A 13,855-nucleotide genomic window follows, 5' to 3' on the forward strand; every position below is an offset into this window, starting at 1 on the left:
TCTGCTAAAGAGAGAGTTATGTAATAATCCTTGGCCTGCGTTATGTAAGGTGCAAAATAAGTGCTAAATCTATGAAATTTTGCATATTTATTGTTTTCATTTATACTGATGCCCTTATTTTGTGCATTAGTGTAGGGAACATTTGTTAACTGAATACCCATCATGCCCAGGCATTGATTGGGTTTTGCATTGGCTTTCTGAGTTTTGATATTAATTAAGCCCCTGTATGCTGCATTTTAAGTGTGTTTAAACTGAAGTATTCTTAATGTCCTTTCCACAGTTCTGCCAATGAAACTGTCTCAGCTAGGAAAGTACATGTAGTCTCCACAGAGCAAGATTCAATGTTGGGAGTACATGCAATATTTGATGAAGAAGAGAAGGAAAGGAAAGGACTGAGAGACTGATCAAAAAACATATAAACTTATTTTCTATTTGAGTTCCAAAGCAGGATTTACTGTCCATGTTGTACATAGTTTTTTTCTGATATGTTAGACATTTGTATAATCTTGTTGTTTCTTGGTAGATTTATTCTGTTTTATATCAAAGCGATAAATATACGCTGCTTTTGTTCAGAAAAAATCAGTAAAACATTCGTAACCTTCTGAGACTCCGCGTCCACATGCATGGACATTACGTTTTGGCTTGGCTCATAATTTAATTTAATTAAACTGAATTATGTCAGTTCAGGAGACTCTAGGCATACATTAAAGGGTTAAACTTTTGAGTCTTGCAACAAAACAACATGGCGCTGATCTCAGCTGAGTTTGTCTTGGTAAGAAACTTCATTAAGTTTTTACATAAAGACCTGTTTAAGTCAAAAGTGTAGAGTCTCTAGTTTCATCTGATATGCCATTTTAAAAATGTCATTGATTTATCACGAAACGGCACATTGTTAAACACAACAATCACATACGTAGACTATAGGTTAATTTTCCTTAAAATATCCTATATTCAATTTACAGTATCACATTGAGAATCAATGGATGTATCCAAAAACTGGAAAATGTTGCTTTCGGAGGCTTTTTATGGAGTTAGGATGAAAATAAGGCACATTTCAAACTGTTCTGAGACCAGTGCAGACAGAGAGCACAGCACTGGAGGTTAATTCATACCCTAATTAGGGAGCAAGTGAACTTTCCTATGTAGTCAAGGGCATTAACTTCTAACATCCTGTCAAAAGTTCAGTTTCAGGCTGTATATGATGTTTGAACCACTCAACATTTTTGGCAGACATGGGACAATGATAATCAGTACATAGATTCAGAAATGTTCATGCAAAATGTTATTTTAACATGTGTGACAGGGTGGAGGGTGGAGCTGGTAAATCTCTCTCTCTCTGTCCCACTGCAGTCTCCAGTTGGCCTTTATCCCTCTCTGAGACTCGATTAGCCCGATTAGGGGTCGGGTGTGTAGCATCATGACCTATCCCTGCCCTCCGCCCTGTCACAACATTGTTGGCAGTGATTAGATGATGCTATCCATTACTTTGAATTATAATTATTTATGCAAATTTCTGATGCTAAAACATAAATAAGCAACACCCATGATTGCACATAATAAAAAATTACATTACACTCATAATATAAAATTTGACTTAAAAAATCTTTAAGAAGATCTTAAAAGACTTTATATAGCTTGGTATTATTAAACATTTCACAACTTGGTCCCACTGTCCACATATGTGGACATAATTTTTTATGCAAACTATTTGATTATACTTTTTTTTTTTGTTCGAGTCCTTTATGGCAATAATGAAAACATGGACTTATACCATGAAAAATATTGCATGTAAACGTGAAATTCATATTTGTTCTTCAGTTGTCTCACCATAATGATTATATTGTAGATTTGATACATTAATAGGTTTCTGAATTAAAGCTCTCAGACTTTGGGTCTGTAAATTAAAATGAGCAATTTCTCATCCTAATTTTGTGTTCAGTTTTAAAGGGTGTATTAAGTTATCCAGAAAAGAGCAGTGAATTTTTTTCTCTTTTTCAGTGCTGTTGCTTTATTAATATTCCCTATCATTTTATATGTACTGTACGTATCACATGCAATCTAAAGGACTGTGGTTATTTATATAATAATTAGTGGATTAGTAGATATCGTGTGCCCCCTTTGTTTTTCCTTGATATTTGTAAAGCATTATAAAGTGAATATGGACTTTATATGCATCAAGCGATCATGATCTTTATATGTACAGCAAGGTTTAACCATGGATTTAACAAATAAAAAATATTTGTCCTGCAGAGATTTTGTCCAATATATATATTAGACGAAATCATGCTTAATAATCCTAAAACATATACCAATTATTTAATACACTGCCTTCGTTTAATAAAAGTTTTTTTTTGAATGTACAATCATTCATGGATTTCTTTTGTTGTTATCTGCAACCACTAATATAGAGTCAGTTTTATTTGTACATTTCACTTATCGTTAAGGTGTGGATTTGGCTTTATCCCAAAGCAGAAATCAAAAGCAACAGGCTGTCGATTAAGTGAGATAATTCCGCAATTAAATTCTCTATACGAGAGCGGAAATTTTTACTAATCAAATGATCAATTGTACAATAGAGGCATGAAAGCAGCCGCCTGCAAATGAGGACACACGGCAGCTTCAATGACATGTGGGCAAAACTACCATGTCCCTGTAGCTCATCCTCGTGCTCTCTGGCTATGTGTCATGTACGATTCCAAAAGGAATATTTGCTAATTCTCTCCGTGCTCCCTTTCGATTTCCTTGTTCTTAACTTTGATTTATACTTTGCATTTATTTAGGTTATAAGGTTTGCAAACTCAGGCCAATTGCTTATTTCTCAGATTCCCAAGCCAGCATATCACAAAACGCATTCTGACTTGAGTGAGCGGCACTGATCGGTCTGTGGATTCTTAAAGAAGGCGCTCATCGCTCAACGCTCCGCTCACATGCTCTGTTTGGTTATTTTACTTCTCAAGTAAATATGTTTAGATTTTACAACCTCAATTCCAAAAAAGTTGGGACAGTATGAAAAATGCTTATAAAAACAAAAAGTTGTGATTTGTAAATTATATTTAGCCTACCCTTTGCTAAATTGAAAACACTACAACTACACATTATATGATGTTTTACCTTGTATATTTCATAGTTTTCTTTTTAATGTACAGTAATTTCATATCACATGACTGCAAGTCTCATTTGCCTCCGCTTCTGAAACAATCAATCTACACATCTTATCACGTGGCTCGTAGACGCACAGCACGGGAGGCTAGTGCTACCTGCCGCGATCCACGCACAATTTACCACGCATCCCATTGAGAGCGAGAACCCCTAATCGCAACCACGAGGAGATTACCCCATGTGATTCTGCCCTTCCTAGCAACCAATTTGGTTGGCTAGGAGACCTGGCTGGAGTCTCTCAGCAAGCCCTGGATTCGAACTCACGACTCCAGGGGTGGTAGTCAGTGTCAATACTCGCTGAGCTACCCAGGCACCGAGACCTGGCAATTTCAGACTAACAACAATTTGGCAAGTTAAAATAACAAGACAATGTGAAACAGGAGATGTTAAACAGGTGAGGCATTTCATAGTAACAGTTTAGTCCTTCAAGTGCAAGGATAATTTGAGACTTGTCAATTTGAATAAGCAGAGAGTGTGGGTGCTAGATTGGCCTGCCTGCAGTTCTGACCATCTCCAATTGAGAATGTGTGGCGCATCATGAAGCACACAATACGGCAACAAAAACAAGGTACAATTGTGCAGCTGAAGAACTGCAGAATGGATGAATAGGGGAAAATTCCACTTTTAAACTTAACAAACTTGTGTCTTCAGTGCCTAAATGCTTAATAAGTATAATTAGGAAAAAGTTTGATATTTCACAGTGATAAACATGCGACTGACCCAACTTTTTTAGAGCATGTTGCAATCATTTGATTTGAAAATACTGTACATTTTATAAATAATTCCGGATTCAATACAAGTTAAGCTCAATTAACAGCATTTGTGGCATAATGTTGATTATCACAAATGACAACAAGTTGTAAAATTGTATATACTGTATAATGCTACACAGATAAGGTAAGCAATTTTAGCATACTAAAATCATGTTAACATGTATAATGAACTACTTTTGAAACAGTATTTTAACATTTATGGACTGGCCTCTTAAACTTCCATTGTGTGTGCCTTACGGTAACCGTGATTTTTGCATGTTTTAAATAAAGGAGGGACAAGTTGATTTTATTTTTTATGGAAATCAACATTATACAACAAATGCTATTAATTGAGCTTAACTTGTTTTGAACATGGAATATTCCATTAAATTAGTCACTTTATTTTAAACTTTGCCCCTGTAAATTTCCCGAGGAAGGGCACTAAATGTAAAAAAGCCTGATTACCAGAAATCTTTTAGGGAATTTCTTGTGAAAAAGTGTGTGTGTTGGAATAGCAGAGGCTGCTCAGCTATTGGTTGTTTCTGGTACATTCAGAGTAAGTCGCAGTCTCTGTGGTTACAGAGAAGCAGAGCTTCAGCCAAGACTGAATCGCTGAGCACGTACCCTGTCCGCTCCGCTCTTGTCACACCACAAGGTAGGACAATTACATCATTGACTACATAAAAGTTTGCAGTCATTTTCTTAGTGAAACTATGAACTGTACTTTATGTAAATGTGTACCTGATGAAAAAAACTTGTTTAGGTGCCATAATGTTGGATTGACACATAGTATAGGTGTGATGCACTATATTCCTCTGTGATGCTGTAAAGAATTTTGTTGAGATACAATGTCGAACAGAGCCTAAACACATTAGTAACAATGTGCTAATGTGGTCTAAAGAGACCTGATTTTGTGCACACACGTGTTTGTATGCCTGCACAGGTAGAATAGAGTTCTGCATGTATCTGCAGTGGGTTTTTAAAAACACAGAATCAAACAGGAATTAACATCTGCTTCGGGTGTTTGTGATTATGTGTCATAAATGTTACATGAGCTGAGAGAGGGAGAGATTTGGGTTTTATATAATTTCTGTTCTTTCTACTGAAAAAAACACACCTACTTTATTTTGAGGTAAAATTACATGCGGTTGCATCATAAATGTTAGAAATAAGATGGAAATGCCTTGTTACTTGATCTGTATATTATACTGTATTTTGTAAGTTGGCTTTAGTAATGTACACTACATTGATCTTCAAAGGATAAATTCAGTATTTCAATCAATACAATTCTTTGACATCAATGTCCACTCTAATATGAGCCATAAATTATTTAATCCTAAATGTAAGAAATAATTGCCTTGATACGTAATCTGTATATTGTTATATTTTGTGCATTGGCTGTAATAATATGCATGCCATGGATCTTGATAGCATGAGCAAACTTAATATATTTTAATCAGTAAAACATAATTTTTGGTTTTGTTCATCAACTTCATCTCTTATGTTAATTTGAGGTGCAAAGATTTTGCATTGCTGTCAGCCTAGAATCTGTGAAAGTTGAATTAATCACAGAATACTTGTAACATCCTCAAACACATACAAAACATGCAGAATAGAAGATGTTGACAGAGAAGATCCCAAAAGCTCTGGGGTTCTCAGCTGTGTGTATGTGTGTGCGTTTTAGAGTGAATTAAAAGTGTCTGCGTGGGTGAGTGAAGGTGTGTGTGTGCCTGGGGTAAATGTGAGTGCGCGTATGGGTCCTCTCTGGAACTGATTAGAGAGGGGAACATCTCCAGCCTCACTTTACACTACCATTAATGCAGAGAAGAGGAGAGAGCTGCCATATGAACTCTCTAAGCTACTAACATGTCAGGAAACATTTCTGTAGCTCTTTCTATGAAGCCTTTATGTATTATGCATTCTAAAGTATTTGTAGTGCATTCTAATGCCATATGATTAGAATAGGTTTTTTGTTCTCGATAAGAATTCTAACCACAGTTATAATGCATTACAACACCTGTTACACCTTTAAAGAGTAAAATGAAGTAAAACACATAATCATCACTAAATTTCATGCGTTATGTAATTTTTTTTTGTCATGTGTTAACGTGACTCTCTACAAGATTTAGCCATGAATAATTGGAAAGATATAACAGATTACGATGTGTATTATAACTGTTATAAAGTAATTTTCATGAGATCAGGCTGTATTAATTTATATTAATATCTTTATGATATACTAATATATATATATATATATATATATATTAGAGGTTTATTAGAAAGTGGTACCAAAATATCTACTACTGTTAGACATGTGAAATTCTAATGTAATACCTGTAATTTTGAGCTTTCTTTTTCTACTCATTCTATTGATTTGCGAAATTATAACAAACATTTTAACAACACTTTATTTTACAGTGCAGGTTACCAGGTGTTTAATTGTGGCAGAACGGTCCAGAAGGCATTCTGGCACCTTTGATGCAAAAAAGAAATGTTGGCAGTTTGTTTGTCACTTCATTCAATTTCCTGCAGGCAGCCTCCAGTTGAGTGTTTTTTCTGCAATCCATCTCCATTCAGTGAGTGTGCTCATTCGAAAACACCTTTGAAGTTGATAGCATAAGCATAACACTTCCATCTTCAGCTAGAGCTGCATTGTTTTAGGGGTTGCGGCACACCATGCCTGTTACACATATTACTAATTAAATGGATAGTTCATCCAAACATTTACATTCTGTCATCATTTAATAATAGTCATATTTTTCTAGATTCAAATGACTTCCGTGGAACACAAAAGTAGTTAGGCAGATAGTTAGGCTCAGTCACCATTCCCTTTTATTGCATGGATAAAAGATGCAATAAAAGTGAATGGTGACAAACATTCTACCTAAAATCTCCTTCTGTGTTCTACAAATGAAAGAAAGTTAAATGGTTTTGTAACAACATGAGGGTGAGTAAATGATGACAAAAAAATTATTTTGGGTGAACTATCCTTTTAATTACTGTAAGAATACCAATTTAGATATACAAGCAGCATTACAAAATAATTTAACAGTAAATACATGAAGCTCATTTGTATTACTCGTTACTTGCTCATTTACACAAAGTAACATGTGATGGTTTTAATATATTCCTTTTAAGAGATTTACATCTTTTTCTGCAATGGCCTTGTGCTGCATAGTGATGTTTGTCTCACCTGGGAACACAGTCATTCTTTTTCTGAGAAGTCTAAAGGCTTAGTGCCTGTCAGATATGTCCATAGGTTTGAATGGCCACCCACGCTCTGCACCCCCCACCCGCTTTCTGAAGTGAGTATCCTTGAAGTTACAATGCTCTTCTCTTTCAATGGTCATTGCTCACGCAATGCTGCGCACTATGACAGCTTATTGTTAACAAAATGGTTCAAAATTCATCTCTTGATTACATTTATTACTGATATGAACATGCGGTGTATATTTCATATTCATGTAATGAATGAGTGAAGAGTGCAACAGTGACAGCCCACTTTTTATGTGATCTTGGTTACAATGTCACGGAATATGAAGTACCGCCATGGAATCCTGTCCTGCTGAGTTAGTTGTTTGTTATGTCTAATTCAATGTGTCGGTTACCAATTCCTGTTGTAGCTGATCATGTCATTACTGTCAGTAAACACAGTACTACAATATCCATTTACCATTTAGCATGGAATTCAATGTTTTGATATAATTATGTGAAATATTGTGCTGAATACCTTAGCTTAAAAGAATAATATATTAACTTGCTAACCATATGGAATGCATGATTACATGTTAGCTTTGCAGGCTAATCAGTTTACATGCTAACTGAAACCACAAACAGAGATGTTAAAATTGAACATTTCTTGCTTTGGTTATATCATGCGACACGTCATATAGCTTAGATGACAGTTATTGATGTATTTTCAGGATTAAGACTCCATAAATCCCTTACGAAATATCTAGAGTTCTGGCAAACTGGCAAATACTTTTGTGGCAAACCTGTGGCTACAATGAAGAGATTACCACAAAACTAATTTGCATGTGAAAATAGTCAGTGGCAAACTTGCAGCAAGTTATTTTATGATTAAATTAATTGTGTTTCTTGAAACATTTCAAATTATGTAATAAGAAACCATAATTAGAAACGACAATACAATATAAAACCATCGACTTAAAGACATTTATTTTAACTATTAAACAATCTATTTTAATTTTATTGCAAAATATTTAAATATAAACAAATATAAAATAGTTTGAGTGTACATGATACACGGTAACATCTGGATGGCTCCGCCCCAGACTCACAATGTAACATCACTTCCTGTGATGCTAGGAGGCAAGTTAGGACATCAGACATTTTCGAATGTGATCTCATTGACAAGCCACTTATTGACCACTTGACCAACAGTGCAGCTGTTAAAACAAGGGCTAATGTTGAAAACACTGGACGAGCCAATAAAAGTTGAGCATTTGTAACAGGAAGATGCCCCGAGGTGGCCACTAATAACAACATCAGTGACATAAGACCAACACACCAATGACATTTCTGCCAATACCTTTCACATCAGAGCAAGTTCACTTCCGAAACATGCATCCAAATGTTTTTCCTATTTCTAAAAAGCACACAGTTACCCAAGCCCACAGTGCATGCAGATTTCAGGGAGAAGTGAGATTTTTGGCAAGGTGGAGATGATATCCTTCTGGCTGATTTTCCTAAAGCTCACGGTATGTACTAGGACATGTTGGTACCTCGATCTTCCTTCCTCTGTCTTCAATGCAAATTGTTATTGTCACTGAATAATTTATGTAATACAGATTGTCATGACACAAGAGCCGAGATGGAGAGTGTGTGAGCCTGTGGACGTTTTCTCACCAGCGGAGATGTTCTGCCAGCTAAAGGGGTTAGTGGGGAGGGTGTGTTGCCATGGCAGTCAACACTTTACCGCCTGTCATTTTCATGAGGCTTTGTGCCTTTTGTCTAGTTTGATTGGGGTGAAATGGGCAGGCACTGAAGTGGATGGTAATTTCACATAATTCTGATTTTAGTGGTTGCATTAGCATGCCGGTCAAGTTTTGAATGATTGTAGAGACTTTCCTCCAGTGGTCGAATACAAAACAGACATCAGGGAATAACAAACTGGTGGATGAAAGAAGTATTTCAAGCCAAAGCAATGTAAACAACTTGCCTATTTGTGAATTTCTAGCACTGTAGTATGTACTATTTACACATTATATTGATATCATGTGATGTTAAGTGGAAGTGTGTAATTGTGGTTTTGATGTATTGAACAAATAGATCTGAATTTCTAATCTATGTGGCAGCTGGTTTCTTCTGTCAGAAAGAGTTTGAGCATTTGATCATTTTTGCACTTGGCAGATGGTAACAATGAGATCAGACAAATCCATGTAAACCAATAGTGCTGGCATGAAGAGAAAGAAAAAAGTGTGTCATTTCTCATACATACAAAATATGCCTTACAGTATAAATGTGCATGCAGAAGTATGAAAAAAATGCAGGTAATGATTATTGTAAGCCCCAAAATTAAAAGTATGTCCTGGTCTAACCTAGAAGCAATGCTGTTTATCTGCCAGGACAAAAGTTTGGCATGCATGATGAAGAGAGCCAGTTCTGCAGTCTTACATAATAGATCTGTTTAGTTCTGCCCACTGTCTGCCGACTATAACCCACTTTTTTTAAATGATTCATTGCAATAGCAAACAATCACTTGTACTTTCCTCTAAAACACTGGAATGATCCCATAATCATCTTGCACTAGCAACACCAAGATCATGGGATAGATTCTCTGTGAACACTCAAACTCATAAAATGTATACCTTAAATGCACCGTTAGGGTAAAAGTATGCCAAATACAAATTGGCATGTGAAGTGCTTACTATTTGAATTTTATATGCCTGCTTATGCAAGTGAAAAATAATTCACACTGGAAAATGCATGTTAAACAGAGATGTTAAAAGGTGTGATCTGGCAGAGTCAGTTCAAAAGGTAAGGACTTTTTAGCAGAATGAAACTAATGCTTGTAACTAACGTGGTTTTTGAAGTGTTGTGCAATTACAAGACACGGTTGTCTGTCAACACTAGAGCACAAAATCTAACACACAAAAACTTTCTCAGAAATGTAGCATTACATACGATCTATACCAAAGATGAGTGGATTTAAATTTGCTTTGATATGCTGTGACTGTTTTTGATTAGGGAAATTAAATTTGGCTTACCGCCGATTTAAATTCTTCTTTTTCTCTTTCAGGGAGCTACGATTGAGGTTGAGGAGGTGGATAGGCTGGAAGAGATTCCAGGTTACTCTAAGAATCCAGAACATAAAGAACTGGAGGCCCTATTTGAGCCCGTAACCATGGAGACCAGTGAACACTCTGGCACAGAAAACATAATTGACTGTGAAGTCCTGGAGACTGAGTTACCTGAGAACAAGGACACAAGCAGCAAAGACGAACAACTCTGCAACGATGCTGACGTATTAGACTGCATAAGTACAAAAGTAATGGTTGAAATTCTAGCAGGCCTACCTCCCACAGAGACCAAGGAGGATGAACTCGAAGACGTTCACGGTCCAAAAGAGGCACTTGTCTTGGAAGACACTCGAGAAGAACTTTATCGCAACGAGTCAATTACCTCTTCGATCTCTGACACTCCGTCAAGTGCTGAGAGCGTATATGAGAATGACGTTGTACATAAGAGGCAAGATTCGCAGAGGCAGGAACCATTAGAGAACACTGTACCTCAAACAGAAGTCACTGATGATGGAGATACATTAGACCCTTTAGGTACAGACTCAGAAGAACCCATCTTGGAAGGTTTTGAATGTGATGGTTCAGAAGAAACCATCCTGGAGCATTACATCCGAGAGGACGTCCTGTCAGACGTCTCCACAGAGTCCTGTCACGACCCAGAAGATCTGGATGAATGTCTTCATGTTGAAATTGCTGCGGTGTCATCTGACAGTGACACTGATGAGAAGTGGAGGAACATCTTCTCTTCCTCGATTAATAGGGAAGATGATGATTCCTACATTGACAGCCTTGAGCTGAGCGCACAGGAACTCTTTATTCAAAAACCTGAAGTTCAAAATACTTTTGAAGATTTAAAGGGAACCGAAGAGCCTGAGCCCCCTGTTGGAGAAGTGCTAGAACAACCAGAGACTGGGCCAACTCTGCAACCGCAAGAGATATCTTACAATTCTTCCACACTGTTCCATGGCTTGTCCAAGATTTCTGAAGATGATGAGGAGCTTGGACGAGTCTCAGCAACCCACAAATGCAATTCATTTGATTCTGTCAAATCTGATTCCAGCAAAAAGGTGCCGAAAGATTATTGTGTGATCCAGGAAATGAAGAGTGAGAATGTCAGTACAGAACATGTGGATTTCAAACTTGCTCGCCAACAGTGGCTAGAGATAGAAGAGCAAACGAAAAACTTGATCCCCCACCCGAACACACCAACAGCAAGATCTGGGACCTGCCAAGGCAGTCACAGTTTCATGTACACACCTGTCCGTAACATTGACAGGCCAAAGAGGGACCTTGAAAGTTTAACACTTGTAGAGGACTATGCGCACACCCAGTTTAGCCCTTGTTCTGAGGATTCTGGTCTTGATGACTCCAGTTACAGATCACAATGTGACGACCCAGAGACCCCAATTGAGAAGGAGATTCGACAAACAGTGGAACGTGAGGAAAACCTGAGACGCGAGAGGGGGATGACAAAATTGTACTCTAGTGACTGTGTACAGATGAAGACCAGATCCATCAATTTAAACCAAGGGAAACTATGCCAGGACGTCAATGAGAAACAGATGTTTGAACACCAGGATGACAATGGAAGGATACCCAAATCTCCCAGCAACATGACACCTTCTTTCATCATTACATCCTCACCAACCAAGGGCTCTCAACAACAAGACTTGTCAGCCAACAGCATTATCATCCTCGAACCAGAACCCTTCCCTCAAAGTCCACGGCATGGTAAGATGTTGTCCTCCAAGTCTGCTGACTGGAGATCAGAAGATGCCCCTAATCTCATCATTCTGGAGACATCGAACCTTATCATTCGCAGTGCATCAGAGTTCAACCTGAATTCTGTCTCAGAGGAAACCCAAGATAAAATGTTCCTCAACAACCCATTTTTTAAGCTGAAGTCCAGGAGTACAATATCTCTCGTCGATGAGGAGATAAAAATGGTAAAGCAGCGAGAAGAGGAACTAAAACGGCAAAGAGCCAGTATTTACTCAAAGGATAATTTCCTGATATTTCCAAATTGCCTGGACGGCTCACTGTTTAACCATTCAGGTATGGCTCAAGAGACAGAGTATTTCGTTATTTTACATTGATCTAAAGTAAAAGCTACATCACTGCGGCTGCAAATCACAACAAATGTCATAGAATGCAGTCAAAAAAGGACAAAATGTTTCTATGTTCCTTTACTTCAACTGGTAGATCATGGTGCTAAGGTCATGTGTTCGATACCCAGGGAATACACATATTGATATAATTTCTTGAATGCACTGCAAGTCACTTCCGATAAACATGTTTGCCACACATATGAAATGTTAAATAAGCTCTATTAAATAATTTTGATTTATCTAATTTCAGATGATCTGCCAATTAAATGTAAATCATCCCCTTCATCTCCAATGAAAACATGCAGAATGGATCGGTCAGCTCTGTCATGTGATCATCGAGTAAGTCCACTTTAAATATTTAAGCTATTTCACAAATGTTGTCTAGAAAAATCTAAATTTAGTTGAACATTGTTATGGAAGCATATAACAATACTACAATAGTGAATGCTTTACAAGCACACCAATGCATTGATGCACTACCAAAAATCAACTTATTAAAAAAAAAATCTGAAAATCAGGAAACTGTTTGTCAGCTCATTATGCATAATTGGTGTAAGATGTCCATGTAAATGTGCTCATTGATATAATTGAAAGAAAAACTACTAAAGATCACTTATTGTTTTCTCGCTAGTTTCCTGAGCCCTATTCTGGAGGCCGACGCAAAAGTGCCATGGCTGTGCGTTGGGAGGCAGGGGAGTTTGCGAACAGTGAGTGAAAAACAGAAATTACATTAATCGTTAATCTGCAGCCATTCTTCGTAAAAGAATTATCAATGCTCAAACTCATGTTTGTCTATTGTGACAGCGTAAACACTTGCTACTGCTGCTTGTGTAACTTTGTTATTTATCCAGAAAAAAAGAAATGTGTAAGCCAAGATGCCTGAATGTTATTTGAATGTACCGTTTAATCCATTTTTGTGATTCTTCTTTAATGAGGTACTTATAAACCATATTTTTAGTGTTTTGTCTACAAAGGCAAGGAGAATATGTACTGTATATTCATAATGTATTTTCTTGTAAGGCAATGTTTGTATATCTCTGAAATATATATATATAATAATATGAAACAGCATTACAGTGTTTTAGGATAACAACGAAGTGAAAATGTATACAAAATGGATGTATTTTGTTAAATATCACAAAAAACAATCTATTTAGTCAAGGAACATAATTGAAAGTTTTCTTTAAAGAATTATTCTTTATGTGGCCATGATTGCAAATGTCTAAATGGAGGGCACTTTCTGAAAGTCCAGTTCTTAATTCAACAATTATGATCATCTAATATTTCATAACTTGTTACTTATAACCTGTTGCTTTGCAATTTGTTGTCCTCAAAAAAGAATGTACATTTATGTCAAACGCCATGCTTATAAAAGTATTGCTTGATAACCTTTGCATCCATGTGCGTCAGTCTCAAGACAATATTTGCTTTTCCTACCATTTGAAAAAAAATATGTTAAAAAGAGAAATGCAGAAATAAATGTCAATTAAAAAGGCAAAAAGAGAAACAGTCTGTTATTCCTACATTAATTGGGTTGACAGGCAACCTCACCAGATTGCCTCTTCTTGTG

At 36.7% G+C, this 13,855-nt stretch overlaps 1 protein-coding gene across 5 annotated transcripts in view; it reads left to right on the plus strand.

Moving 5' to 3' along the window:
- Positions 1-13,795, plus strand: part of LOC127634335 (palmdelphin-like) — a 34,884-nt gene extending 21,089 nt beyond the window's left edge. The window contains exons 1-4 of one of the 5 annotated variants that reach the window (XM_052113839.1): positions 4,499-4,566; positions 10,177-12,232; positions 12,536-12,624; positions 12,917-13,794. In XM_052113839.1, the coding sequence (XP_051969799.1) occupies positions 10,282-12,232; positions 12,536-12,624; positions 12,917-13,000 (2,124 nt within the window). In that variant the 5' untranslated portion in view covers positions 4,499-4,566; positions 10,177-10,281 and the 3' untranslated portion in view covers positions 13,001-13,794. Of the gene's footprint in view, positions 1-280; positions 2,244-4,498; positions 4,567-8,154; positions 9,915-10,176; positions 12,233-12,535; positions 12,625-12,916 lie in introns of those variants that run through there. The other 4 variants (XM_052113838.1, XM_052113837.1, XM_052113840.1 and 1 more) reach the window with 4 other exon arrangements.
- The last annotated feature ends 60 nt before the right edge of the window (positions 13,796-13,855 follow it).

This window comes from Xyrauchen texanus, chromosome 41 (assembly GCF_025860055.1).
Source record: "Xyrauchen texanus isolate HMW12.3.18 chromosome 41, RBS_HiC_50CHRs, whole genome shotgun sequence".
Taxonomy (NCBI): domain Eukaryota; kingdom Metazoa; phylum Chordata; class Actinopteri; order Cypriniformes; family Catostomidae; genus Xyrauchen; species Xyrauchen texanus.